Genomic DNA, 13,141 nt, shown 5'->3' with positions numbered 1-13,141 from the left:
AAAGGATCATAGACTGGAGTCATTAATGGGGGTGTCTGGGAGGAGTGCAGGATACATCACCAGCTCAGAGTCCTCACACAACACTGAAGACCAGTGCCTACCAATGTTCAGCTCATTCTCTCTTACTGAAATCTTAAAGATGATGCTTTTACTGATCTGCGCTTATGTAATATCATATAGATTAAATCGATTAATTAAAATGAAGAGAGCTGTAAAAGAACATGGAGTTTCTTTTTGATTAAAATCAATTATTGCTTTTGAGAGTTTTTTTTATATAATAACTGAAATGATGTTATGCGTACCACGCAGAAGCCGAGCTGCCAGATCAGATGTAATTGGGTGAAAGAAAGGGCCGCTAACGGGTGATGCTTATTGGAGGCAGCATGCTGGTCACTGGTATGGAACAGCTGACGACGGGGACAGTATCACCAAACCAAGGTGTTATCTCCCTCCCTGATCTACAAGCTCATCAGCCGCCAGTGACATGCAGCTATGATGTCTCTAAAGCTGACAGCGGTTCCTTTCATTATACAGATCTGCAGTATGACATGGTAAATGATGCACGACTAATGTTATTACAAGAATCAGGATTTGAATGCCGCTTTTAAAATGAGTGTCTTCTACCCTCATATTATTTGTGTTTTTTTTTTTCTTTATTTGTATTTCATCCAACAGGTTAGTTGGCTTTGATGGATGTGTTTGTTTGTAACCTCAGTGGATCAGAGGAGAGAATTAATGTTTAATGGCTTGTATTGTGTTCTGGCTGTGTTACTGTGAGTAATTATTTATGAGTGTCTGATGGAACCAGAGGTGTGTTGTATGTTTAAATGCAGGTATTTGTGAGAGATGTGCTGATTTCAGTTGCTGATTTATTCCCCAAGAAGTTTGATGCACATGCACTGGTAAAAACTATATGTCCAAAAGTGCGATTGATGAACTTCTTAGAGTACCTCGTTAATTAGAAAAAACCGAGAATGTTTTTTTTTTTTTTTTTTTTTTTTGCCATAACTTGAGTTAATTAACCTCCTGCAAAAGCCACAAGGTGACGTCCTTTAGCAGATTTTAAAGGGTCTAGGATTGAATGGCCTCTCGTTGAAGGATCTAAACTAAATCCAGCTCACTGAATGCAAGCTGTGGTTGTCACGACAGGCAAATCTCTGCTTGTCAATCATCTGACATCTACTGCCTAATTACTTGATTGTAATTAGCATAGCATAAATGTATTTCTCAGTAATTTTGATTGGCCGCCACTCTTTTGGGAGGTGCAGAAGAAAGCACCAATCGTGAGTGCGCTGCAGAACAGGGTGCTTGGCACGGGAGCGGCGTGGCTGTCTGCATTTTCTCCAAACTGAAAGGAGTCATTCTGAGGTGTCAAAATGCCTGTCACAATTAAAATGTGCTATTTCCCCTCCCTTATCTTCCACAGCCTTCAACGCCAAGCCCATACTCCGCTCGTCTCAGTTTGCTGTTGTCAGGAGAGGCCCGTCTCGCGTGAAGAATATTTTGCGGGGAGAATGTTAATGCGTTTGTGCGGCTCTGCTGGATTGCTTTCTTAGTTACTTATTTTTTTTTTTGGTGCTGCCAGGGATGAGGAAGTAGCTGGAGTGTGTTGGTTGTAGGCTGAGGCTCAGCCGGCTGGGGACGGTGTGGAGGCGGCTCCACTCCTGCAGCGGTTTGCTCAGCTGCTGCTCTGGTTCTGTTATACACCTGCACACGCACAGCCTGCTGTTAAGCGTGGCCACTGCGAGCCATTCATCACACCGCCAGGGTTTCGTCCGTGTTCGATTCGCCCCATTATCCGGAGGAAGTCCTGCGCAGGGGGGGTGGGGAGGTTATCGATTACCGAGCGGCTCTGCCTGTCACTCCTGAAAGCGGGGTCCGGCATGGGGATGATGGGATACGATTAGATCAGAGAAAGAGAGAGAGGCCGGCGAGGATTGCGTTTTAATTGCTGACCTCCGCACGGGATCCCAAAGTTGACCTCTCGCTGTGCTGCCCCGTGCCTCTGCCTCGTAACTGAATGAGTAACGAGGGAGGGAGAGAGTGAGACAGCGAGGGAGAGAAGGAGGGAGGGAGAGAGGGAGGGAGAGATGATGGGGAGGAGACAATGAGGGGAGAAGGGGAGAGAAGGAACGAGGGAGAGACAGAAAAAGAGGCAGGGACAGAGAGAGGGAAGAAAGGAGAGGGAGAGAGGGGGCTTTTGTAGGGGGGTCGTGGTAAGGCCTTCACAGCTGTGCTTTCTGGCACAAGCCCGTTAAACATCAGCATTGCAGCCTGCAGCAGGCTTGGCACCAATTCTCGCCAGTAACACTTAAACAAATTGCAATGGCAATGGAAGGCCTGTCGTACATTGTTGATTTTTAATATTCCAAGAATCCCCCTCCCCCCCTTTTTTTACTTTTTTTTTTATTTTTGAATGCTTTCATCATGAAGATCAGCTTTTGTGATAAACGCCATCATCCATCCATCCCTCTCTTCCGAGCCTCCCTTTCTCCGCCTTTTCATATGTCTGGCCTTCCATCATAATCTCCTCTGCTCTGTATTACAGCATTTGTGTCTGTTTTATTTATTTAATTCATTGACATTGTTTGGCATTACTTTTCCATTCAGTCTCCACAAAGACTGAGCATCTGTGATGTGTTGATCAGCTGTGTTGAATTCACATGCATTCGGGTCGTTTCTTTCGTAGTCACCTGCGGAGAGCCACACCGGCTAGCTTCTACTGGCCCGCTTTTTAACACGCGCATGTTGAAACGAGCGCTCCGTTACAATCTGAAGGGTGCTGCGCAAGTTGTCTCTGCGCCAGTCAGGGCAGTAAACGCGGTGTAGTGGCAGTGAGGTGGGGCCTGAGAATGGGAACGTCACCTCGATTATCAGGGCAGTGTTCTCAGCGCTGGGCGCTCAAGCACGGCGGCACTTGAAGCCGTTAAATGCCTGTTTACCGCCGGATTCCCTGGGGATCCTCTCTCCTCGGATTTGCCCTGAGCGCTAGATTATATTCAGGTCCTTTTTTTTTTTTTTTTTGTGCGGTGCAATGCCTAGCTGGGCCGGGCTGTGCTGTAGAGGTTCAGAGAGAGGCTCCAGTGCTACCTTCAACCAGCGAAGTGGAGAGAGCAACGTTTCTCAGCACTGGCTTGCGAACTCTAAAACAACAACACGTACGATAAATTATTCACCGCCGAGAGAGCGAGCGTGTTAGCCTGTGACTAAACACATGGTGATGATTAATATTTCAGCGCTTGACACAGCCCTTCCTGCGGAGGGGGGGGAAAGCTTGAATGAAACCGACACAACCTCGTAACTGAAACGGCTGCCGAAAGAACAGCTCAAAAACACCTTCTTGTAAACACTTGTAAACACTTTCTTGTAACCTTTCTCGGCACTTCAGTCCCGTAAGACAGACGTCTTGTGTTTTTTTTGTGGTGACGCGGAGTGAGTAATGGTTAACCCACAGCTACGTGCTTCTTCCTTTTGTTGGAGACGTAACCCAGAAATGTTATTGGGCCAGATGAGCTCTGTTGATGCCACGAGAGAGAGAGTATTGTCAGTTAAACCACCTTTCCTGATTTCCAAGGCTCCTTCGGCTTTTGAGTGACTTTTGTTTGTGCACACACACCGTAAGGCCTGCTCCCCTGCAGAGAAACTTCATTTTCAGATGGCTGATGATGTATTTAGAAGCTGAAGTGTCTGAATTTCAGAAGCGTGGCACCATTTATGCATGCATACCGGCATTTTCCTTTCACTGCACTCGGAAAAAATGTTGAGATCAGACTGGGTGAAACGGAGCATCCCTCCAGTGGAAGTTTTTACTGACTAAAAATATTTACCTTTCCCCAGAGTAAACAGAATTTAATTTCAGCGCTGCATCTGCTCCTGTTACATTTGAGAAATCTGACAAATATAATGTACGATGTTGTTAAGGTTGTTTATCATTTTATGTACGATTCACCTTTTTTTTTTTTTTTTTTTGGAGAGGAGAGAAACTGCTGAGTTTAGATAATATGAAGAGGATGATTCGTTTGAGTGCATACAGTGTGTTTTATTCCTTCTCCTGATGGCTGCTCGCTCCTGGTTCTGTTCCGTTGGCGGAGTCCCTTAGCACGATCAATAATCTCCGCGATAAGTGTACTCCAAAGATGCTCGTAATGATATGGTGCGATGAACCATCGCACGGAGCATTTTCGGACTTCGTTAAGAGAGACGGAAACCCTATTAGTGCCAGAGCTCTGGGAGTGAATTTGCTGTCTGGAGGAGAGATTGCCTCCATTACTGCACGTGTTCCCGCCGAGAGACGATGAATTCACACTTCTGGGGTTAAATCTGCCGAAACAGAAACGGCAAAAAAATAAATCTGCAAAGTGTACATGTTCCCTTTGTGTTTGAGAATACATTTTCCAACGTGTTAAAACTGTAACTGTGATGTGTCCCAAGTGCCTGTCCACTTCTCTTCACGTAGTGTACACAGTCATAAATTTCCCTCCTCTGCGTACATGTTTATATTTGAAGTGTGGCAGGGTTGGCAGATGTAAACTAAGCACAGTCCCCTCTCTCTCTCTCTCCACTCAGGTAAATTGGAACGGGCTCCGTTGTCAACCTTCAGCCGTGAGCCAGGAGTTTCGGGGTGCCAGGTAAGACACAGGCCGTTTCTCGTTCTCTCTCAGCGGGCTCCTCGTTACCGACTCCGCTCACGCCCCAAATGAGGCCGGACCCCCCCCACAGCCTGCGTGCTACGGAGATGGTGAACGAGGGCGAGAGATTTTTAAAACCCGGCAGCCGTCATGATGACAGCCGGGGAAATGTGCTCGCTGCGCTCTTTTCCCCGCTTCTGTTCTGCATGTTTTCCGCCTGCTCCCCCTCCCTGCAGATTCAGTCAGATTGGTTTTCACCTAAATGATTTTTGGAGGTTTCTATCAGGTTTATCAGCAATGTGTCGTGTTGGGTAAATGGGGGCCAATCAATGATTCCAGCTGTGAAGATCAGATATGGCTTTACTAATATGATGGAGGTGAGATGTGAGAAGGGGGCTTGTTTCTGGCAAAGATCTGCACCTAATAAATGATTTGGGAAGCTCATAGATTTTGTTGAGTGGCACTGGGTCAGTAGAGTTAGTTAGTATTGGGTCAGTAGAGTTAGTATTGGGTCAGTAGAGTTAGTTAGTATTGGGTCAGTAGAGTTAGTTAGTATTGGGTCAATAGATTTAGTTAGTATTGGGTCAGTAGAGTTAGTATTGAGTCAATAGATTTAGTTAGTATTGGGTCAGTAGAGTTAGTTAGTATTGGGTCAATAGAGTTAGTATTGGGTCAGTAGAGTTAGTGAGTATTGGGTCAGTAGATTTAGTTAGAATTGGGTCAATAGATTTAGTTAGTATTGGGTCAGTAGATTTAGTGAGTATTGAGTCATTAGAGTTCGTATTGGGTCAGTAGATTTATTTAGTATTGGGTGAGTAGATTTAGTGAGTTGCAGTGCTAGTAAATGGCTGGAAAGCTCAGAGTCATTGTTGAGTGTTGTGGGGGTGGCAGAGAGGATGATCTTTAAGTTCTTGCTGCTTGGGGGCGGGATGTGAAATGGCCTGACCGAGACGGCATGGGTGCCCCCACCCCACAGAGGGGCACAGCTTACAGCCCCCCCCAGTGCACAGCCTTGCTGTGCTCTGTGTGGGCACACAAAGGCGTGATTGTGCAGACTCTGCTCTCCTCTCCCCTCTCTCTTTCTGACGTCACACTCCACCATCCCCAGGAAGTTGGTGGGGATCTCTCTGTTTCTCTGCTTCTTTCTCCCTTTTCTGTTTCTGCTTTGCTGTCCCTGTGTCATCCCTCCTCTCTCTGTCTCTCTCTTCCATCTGTCTCTCTCCCATCTTCCCAATTCTCTATCTCTCTCTCACCCATCTCTCTCTCTCACTCCCATCTCTCTCTCACCCATCTCTTTTTCTCTCTCTCACCCATCTCTCTCTCTCTCACCCATCTCTGTCTCTCTCTTTCCCATCTCTCTCTCTCTCTCCCATCTCTCTCTCTCACCCATCTCTCTCTCTCTCTCCCATCTCTCTCTCTCACCCATCTCTTTCTCTCTCTCTCACCCATTTCTCTCTCTCTCACATCTCTCTCTCTCACCCATCACTCTCTTTCTCTCTCTCTCTCTCTCTCTCACCCATCTCTCTCTCTCTCTTTCCCATCTCTCTCTCTCCCATCTCTCTCTCTCACCCATCTCTCTCTCTCTCTCTCTCCCATCTCTCTCTCTCACCCATCTCTTTCTCTCTCTCTCACCCATCTCTCTCTCTCACCCATCTCTCTCTCTCTCACCCATCTCTCTCTCTCTCTCTCTCTCATCTCTCTCTCTCACCCATCACTCTCTTTCTCTTTCTCTCTCTCTCACCCATCTCTCTCTCTCTCTCACCCATCTCTCTCTCTCTCTCTCACCCATCTCTCTCTCTCTCTCTCTCTCTCACCCATCACTCTCTTTCTCTCTCTCTCTCTCACCCATCTCTCTCTCTCTCACACCCATCTCTCTCTCTCTTTCTCTCCCATCTCTCTTTCTCTCTCTCTCACCCATCTCTCTCTCTTTCACCCATCTCTCTCACCCATCTCTCTCTCTCTCTCTCTCTCTCTCTCCCCTGCACCTGTGCTGCGGTGGTCATTCCCAACCCTGCTAGTTTCTATACCCCTCACTGTCCATCCACACCTGGCGCAGTTATTAATATACATACATGCTAGCGTGATCAGGTAGCTGCAGGGTCTGAGGTTTAAGATCGGGTTCAGCTCGGGCGAGCATTTGGGTCACGTGATAGCACCAGTTTTTGGGGTTAAGGTTATCAGGAGGGTTTATGTAAAGGGTGAGTCCAGCCTCTTACCCCACTGACCTTCTTGTCACCTGTCTCCATTAGCACTAATCTCGTCATTCTGAGGCTACTGCCTCCTAAAGCTTTTCGGCCTTTACCCTGAGCTTTTAACCTGACGCGGATGAGGTCAGTGCGGCCCGGTTAGCGGGGTCAGCGAAGGGTCAAAACGCAGATGACTCAAAGCCGTCCCTCCTCTGCGTTTGTGAGACCACCTGTGGGAGGGGGGCGAGGTGGCGCAGGGGCTGGGGCGGCTCCGCAGCTGCGGAGAGCCCGGCTAGGCTCGAGCCTCCTGCTCGAATTGCCGCTGAAGAAAAAAACAGGAAGCCGGTAGAAAGCCATTTCATTCCAGTGAGAACGCAGAAGGGGGAGGCTGGCTTCAGCACGGGCTCCGTCAGCCCTACCTAAGCCTCCGAGTCATTATCACCATCCATTCAGTGTTTGACAGAACTCACACAGCTGCGTGGTTACACGCCAGCAGCGCCCGCAGTCCTTATTTATCTTTTAATGAACGACGGCACTTTAGTGCTGGCTTCTCCAGCTTCAGCCTCGCTGGCAGTAATATGATCCGTCTGGCTGACAGACAAACAACCAAAACAAGCCATAAACCAAAAAAAAAAAAGGCGTTCTTAAAAAACAAAAAAAAAAAAACAGAGCACTGATGAAATGGAATTTGAACACACAGCCTGTCCGTTTTTCTGGAGATGTCAGTTGCTGTATAGAGTTGTGCACATTGTGCTGAGTTGACAGGCAGTGTTGTAGTCCCTTTGGCTGGCTGTTTGATTTTGACTTGAGGAAGGCGTTACAGCATCACTGTAACTTCACAAGCATGCATAACCACATAAGGCACTGACCTGTCACTGCTAGGCCTAACTGCCTTCGTCACGTCCTCTTGTGACCACGCTGTGTGTGGGCCTCACCGTATTCAGAGCAGAAAGAGGGACCTGCGGCCATACTCCAGCACACGCCTGCCCTGTGACCATCAGTCAGAAGACCCTCCTTCAGGCAACCAGGCTTGGTGGTGCCCTCTGCTGGCTGGCTGCCATCACCACACCTTGGGCAGTGTTTTTAAACCACTTTTCCCATTGGCCAAATATAGCTTAAACAAACACAAAAAGGCCTTTGACAATAAACTCCGTCATAAAGAACAGCAGCTTCCTAGGTGTTACCATGAAGACCCTGGGGCCTAGGTAGGCTTTTCGTACAGGGACAAAGAACCGTTAAGGGAGAAGCGTAGAAGAACTTGTGTACTATAGTGTGTAATTCGTTGGTCCTCAGCGGGGGGGTAAGCTCATTTTGCCACCAGTAGGAGGTGGTTAGCCGTTAGCAGTTAGCACACACGCACCTTACTCTTGCAGGGAGGACTGTCATAGGCTGTGGGCGTGTCACCCTGCACGCTGTTGGTGTGCACGCACATAGCGACAGGCTGCAGGTGCCGGCGTTGGGTGAGAGTCACAAGCTAATCACGTGGGCAGGGGTACGGGGGGTATGGGGGGGGGGGGGGGGTTACCGGGGGGTGCAGAGGTAGGGGAGGGGGCATCAGGCGGCTGTGATGGAGCGGGTGTTTCTGCAGGTAGCATGCTCCTCTCCTCCGAGGCAGATTAGCCTGATTACTGTGGCAGGATCGGGCTGACAGATGACGGTCATTATCTCCCGGAGCCTGCGTGACATCTCGCTGTGGAAATTCCGATATGGAGAGCCCGCTTGCCAGCACGCCGAGACCTTGTGATTTGAGAGATCTTTGACATAATAAACCCTTGTGCTCAGTATTACAGCGATTGACTGCAGTGTCATATGGGGCAAGTGTGTGTGTGTGTCTGTGTGAGTGTGTGCGCGTGTGTGTGTATTTGTCTCTGTGACTGTGTGTGTGTGTGTGTGACTCTGTCTGTGTGTGTGTGTGTGTTGGTGCGTGACTCTGACTGTGTGTGTGTGTGTGTGTGTGTGTGTGACTCTGTCTGTGTTTGCGTGTGTGTGTGTGTGTGTGTGTGCGCGCGTGTGTGTGTGTGTGTGTGACTCTGTCTGTGTGTGCGCGTGTGTGTGTGTGTGTGACTCTGTCTGTGTGTGTGTGTGTGTGTGTGTGTGTGTGTGTGTGTGTGCACGTGTGAGCATGCACAAAAAATGGGGGAGGCTAACCCTGTTTTCCCTCACACTGGCCTGCATGCACTGAGCGCTAACCCAATTCAGCTCATTTCTCTGAAACTTTTTCTTTCTTTTTCTTCCCCTCCTAAAAAAACCCTAAAAGATTAAGGTTTTAGTTCATGAAAGCATAACTCTATTTTCTGTAATCTTTAAATAGGATTCACCCCATTTAAAATCTCTATAATCAACACCAGTAAACCCTAGCTCTTGCTGGAATTTCAGATGCTCTAATGCTTGTAGATCATGCTGTAATTGGTATTTTGCCTGACCCCTGTGCTTTTTTTATTATTATTATTTTTATTTTAATCTTCAATCTTTATCATCAGGTGATGTCAAAAATGAGAAAAGTGGCTAATGCTGATAGCTAGTGAATTCTCTGGCTGGTTTATAGGCTACTGGCTGTGAGGATGTAATGCTTTTAACAGAGGCAGGCAGGCTGACTTTGCTGTGCAGAGTCAGTATCAGAGGCAGGGTCCCTGTGACAGGGCTGTCAGTCACAAAGGCCCGAATCCTCTCCGCGTTTCTGTCTGCGGCGGAGCAGGGCTAGGCCTGGTTTCCACGCCAGTCCGCGGTCCTCATTTTAATCAAGTGACATTAGTATGCAAGTCATTTTTTAGTGGTATATTGTATTTGTAAAGTAAAAAAAAGGAAATTGCACATGGATTGAAACATTACCTTGACATTTGGTACCGTTTTTGTTCATTTGCTGTTTGGTTATGTTTGTTTTTTTATGTGTGTTTTGTGCCACATCATCACATGGTCTCGCGCTGTGCTTTTCCCTTTTGTCTGCTCCGTGGTGGCAGCGTAAGGCCGCCGTCTATGAGCAGCAAAGAAAATCGATTACTGTAGGTCACATCTGGGTCTGTTTATGGAATTTGAATTTGGTCATTGCATTTGGGGGCCTTTGAATAGAAATGTAGGTGGCAGCGTAGCCACTTGTAAACCAAAGGTTGCCGGTTTGATTCCCCGCCGGGGCACTGCTGCTGTACCCTTGGGCGAGGTACTTAACCCAGAATTGCCTCAGTAAATATCCAGCTGTTTAAACGGAGAACATTGAACAAAGTGTAACTGATGTAGCTCGCTCTGGGTAAGAGCGTCTGCTAAATGCCAATAATGTAATGCAATGTACATGGTGGTGGTCCCTGTGCTTGTTGCCTCAGGTCCAGGTCCACAGGTGTCTGTGGACGATATGCGGGTACAGCAGGGCTACGGTCTGAGCTGGAGGCGTGTGAATCCGCCAAGGCTGTCTCACCTCTGTCGCCCGGCTTCCACACACAGGCAGAGTCCGCCAGCGATTTAGGCTAATTAGGACAGCACTTTAATTGGCCTCTTAACCCAGTTTGCTGGGGGCAGGCTGGTCAAGTGGATGTCAGTCAAGGGTACGACAGCTTTCCAGAGACTTACGGGTGACTGCGCGGAGGGATGCTAATCCGAGGCTAGCGGGCATCGTTTTGGGAGCCGGCCGTCGTATTGAGTGCGTGGCGTCCCCCCCCCCAGGTAATTGGATATGCTCTGAGGAAGCTGTAGGGCCGGCGGGTGTTGCAGCCTCGTGGTCTCAGACGTTTCCATAGTGGGGGTGTTTTGTTGAATTAAGCCCTGCTGTGTTTTTTCGTGGAGCCAACAGATTCCGAGATCAGACAGATGGTTTTTAATGAAGCTTGAGCTGGCTCTCTCTCTCTCTCTCTCTGCACACCACCCCAACCTGCCATTCTTAACCCCACCCCCCCCCCCCCCCAACCCCCAACACCTATAGTGAGGATTCTCTACCTGTGGTGTCTGAGGATGCCCGTAGGCCGTGATGGCTCCTAATCAATACTCGGCTCCTGCAGGCGGCAGGCCAGGGAAATCAGCAGGTCAGGCTGATTGTATCGATTTCCCCTTACAGTTCACCCTGGCTGTTAACAGTGCGGTGTCCAATACGCCTGCGTTCAGGTGCAGGAATCGCATGCATGAAAGCAGCCGCTTTGGCTTTAAACCAGCCTCTTACTTATTTCTTACGTCTGTATGTTACTGCCCTTACGAAACTAAACTGCATGTAAAAAACAAAAAAGTGTATTACTTAAAACACCCCTTAAATATGTTAAATCAAGGTCTAAGAAGACACCACTGGCTGAAAATATGTGTGTAGAACAGTTAGAAATAATAAGATATATTTCTTTTTACAAAGGCCAGGGGAAGAGAGAGCTGAGCCATTCTGAAAAAATCTTTAACTACACAGCAGACTGCATTGTGGGAGATGTGCCAGCAGGGGGCGCAGGGCTTCTGATTGCATCTCCCCGTCTGACTAAGACCGGACAACCGTCTGGCAAAACTCAAGACACCTGACAGACCCATTTACGATGCTTCGGAGACTCTGCTGTTCACCTGAGAAACTGCAGAGGCAAGGAATGCAGAAAGAGTGGAACCCGATCAAAGAGCTCAGAGGCAGAAGCTGCATATTTTACGTTTACCGTGGGAATAGGAGGAGATCCAAAACCCAAGGAATCAAACGGCCAGCAAAGCTCTCTGTCGTTTAAAAAAAGACCGCTTCGTATCTCTCCCATGATCTCATGCTTGGAGAGCTTACCAACGGCAGTTTGTCGTTTGACGTGGAAAAGAATGTTTTTCCTAGCCATTTTGCAGTATCACAAAAAAAAAAAATGTATTTGAATGATTCTGGTGTCAGAGACAGTGCGGGGTCATGGCTAAACTGGAAAGGGAAAAAAATAGTGAAAAATAGTGTTTAGTTTGGAGGACTAGCTGCAGGAGTACTGGAACAGTTGGGCTCCTTCTGAGAATTCTTTTTGGAGATGTATGAGAGTATAGTGGCTCACTAATCAAACACTTGCCACTGTTTGCACATGTCCCCAATAAATACCACAGATGTTTGCAGAACACACAGGGAACCACATCAAGCAGTCCAGAAATGGCAATGAGTTCAACATTTTTTTTTTTTAATTTGGGATGATTTTATATTTGTAGAAGGATGAAGAAGGATGGAATTTTTTCTATTGATATGACTTCTACTTTGAACTATGCATGACAGAACTGTGCTGTCATTGCCATATTGAATGGACCCAGTTACATGTTGGTGATGTAGACTGTAGGTTGCTGTTCCTAAAGGTCTGGTGCTGGTGGGGTAATTAACCCACAGATAACGCAAATAAAGCAAGATGACTCAAGTTTTCCAGCCACGAAATGTCTTTTTTAAAGCAGCCTGAGGTTTCAGCCTTAAACATGGTGCATGGAAGCATTTAGCATGATAAAGGAATGCAGTGAATGAGAGGGCAGAACTCATCCAAAGCAAAACGGACCCATGTGGACCCATCCATTGTGCTCTATTAAACTGCATCGAGTTAAAGCTAAAGAGCACGTTCATCTCTGTTAAAGCTAAAGAGCACGTTCACCTAAAGAGCGCGTTCACCTCTGTTAAAGCTAAAGAGCGCGTTCACCTAAAGAGCGCGTTCATCTCTGTTAAAGCTAAAGAGCGCGTTCACCTCTGTTAAAGCTAAAGAGCGCGTTCACCTAAAGAGCGCGTTCACCTCTGTTAAAGCTAAAGAGCGCGTTCACCTCTGTTAAAGCTAAAGAGTGCGTTCACCTCTGTTAAAGCTAAAGAGCGCGTTCATCTCTGTTAAAACTAAAGAGCGCGTTCACCTCTGTTAAAGCTAAAGAGTGCGTTCACCTCTGTTAAAGCTAAAGAGCGCGTTCATCTCTGTTAAAACTAAAGAGCGCGTTCACCTCTGTTAAAGCTAAAGAGTGCGTTCACCTCTGTTAAAGCTAAAGAGCGCGTTCACCTCTGTTAAAACTAAAGAGCGTGTTAGACCATTGAGGGGTGTCCTTACTTTGTTGTTATTTTGTGTTACTGCCTTGTGCCAGAATGCTTCCCTGTGTATTAACCAGAGATTGTGACACCATATTGATACAGCATAATATGTGCATTTATTTATATATTTGTGCGTTAATTTTTTAAGTGCAGTGGGTAGAATTACTGGTGATTTTGTTTGCAAGGCAATGCTATGCAGCATCATAACACTGAGATGCATATATATATCACCTCTCTTGCAACTCATTGAAAAGTGCCTCTTGTATCAGGGTTTGGGGTCTCCACAAGTGGAGCCGATTGCTCAAATGTCCCGAATTCCATCCACCAGTCACTTACCCTCTTTCTGTTGCTTCCTCTTTCAGTCCGGTCTC

The 13,141-nt window shown here is 47.3% G+C and overlaps 1 protein-coding gene across 5 annotated transcripts in view; it reads left to right on the top strand.

The window, feature by feature from the left end:
* Positions 1-13,141, top strand: part of LOC118782018 (transcription factor 12-like) — a 113,817-nt gene that overhangs the window by 57,146 nt on the left and 43,530 nt on the right. For all 5 annotated transcript variants that reach the window (XM_036535222.1, XM_036535221.1, XM_036535220.1 and 2 more), the window contains 2 exons: positions 4,567-4,628; positions 13,133-13,141. The exon at positions 13,133-13,141 is cut by the window's right edge and continues 124 nt beyond it. In XM_036535222.1, the coding sequence (XP_036391115.1) occupies positions 4,567-4,628; positions 13,133-13,141 (71 nt within the window). The remainder of the gene's footprint in view (positions 1-4,566; positions 4,629-13,132) is intronic.

Source organism: Megalops cyprinoides, chromosome 8, assembly GCF_013368585.1.
Source record: "Megalops cyprinoides isolate fMegCyp1 chromosome 8, fMegCyp1.pri, whole genome shotgun sequence".
NCBI lineage: Eukaryota > Metazoa > Chordata > Actinopteri > Elopiformes > Megalopidae > Megalops > Megalops cyprinoides.
This window is presented reverse-complemented; position numbering and strand designations above follow the sequence as displayed.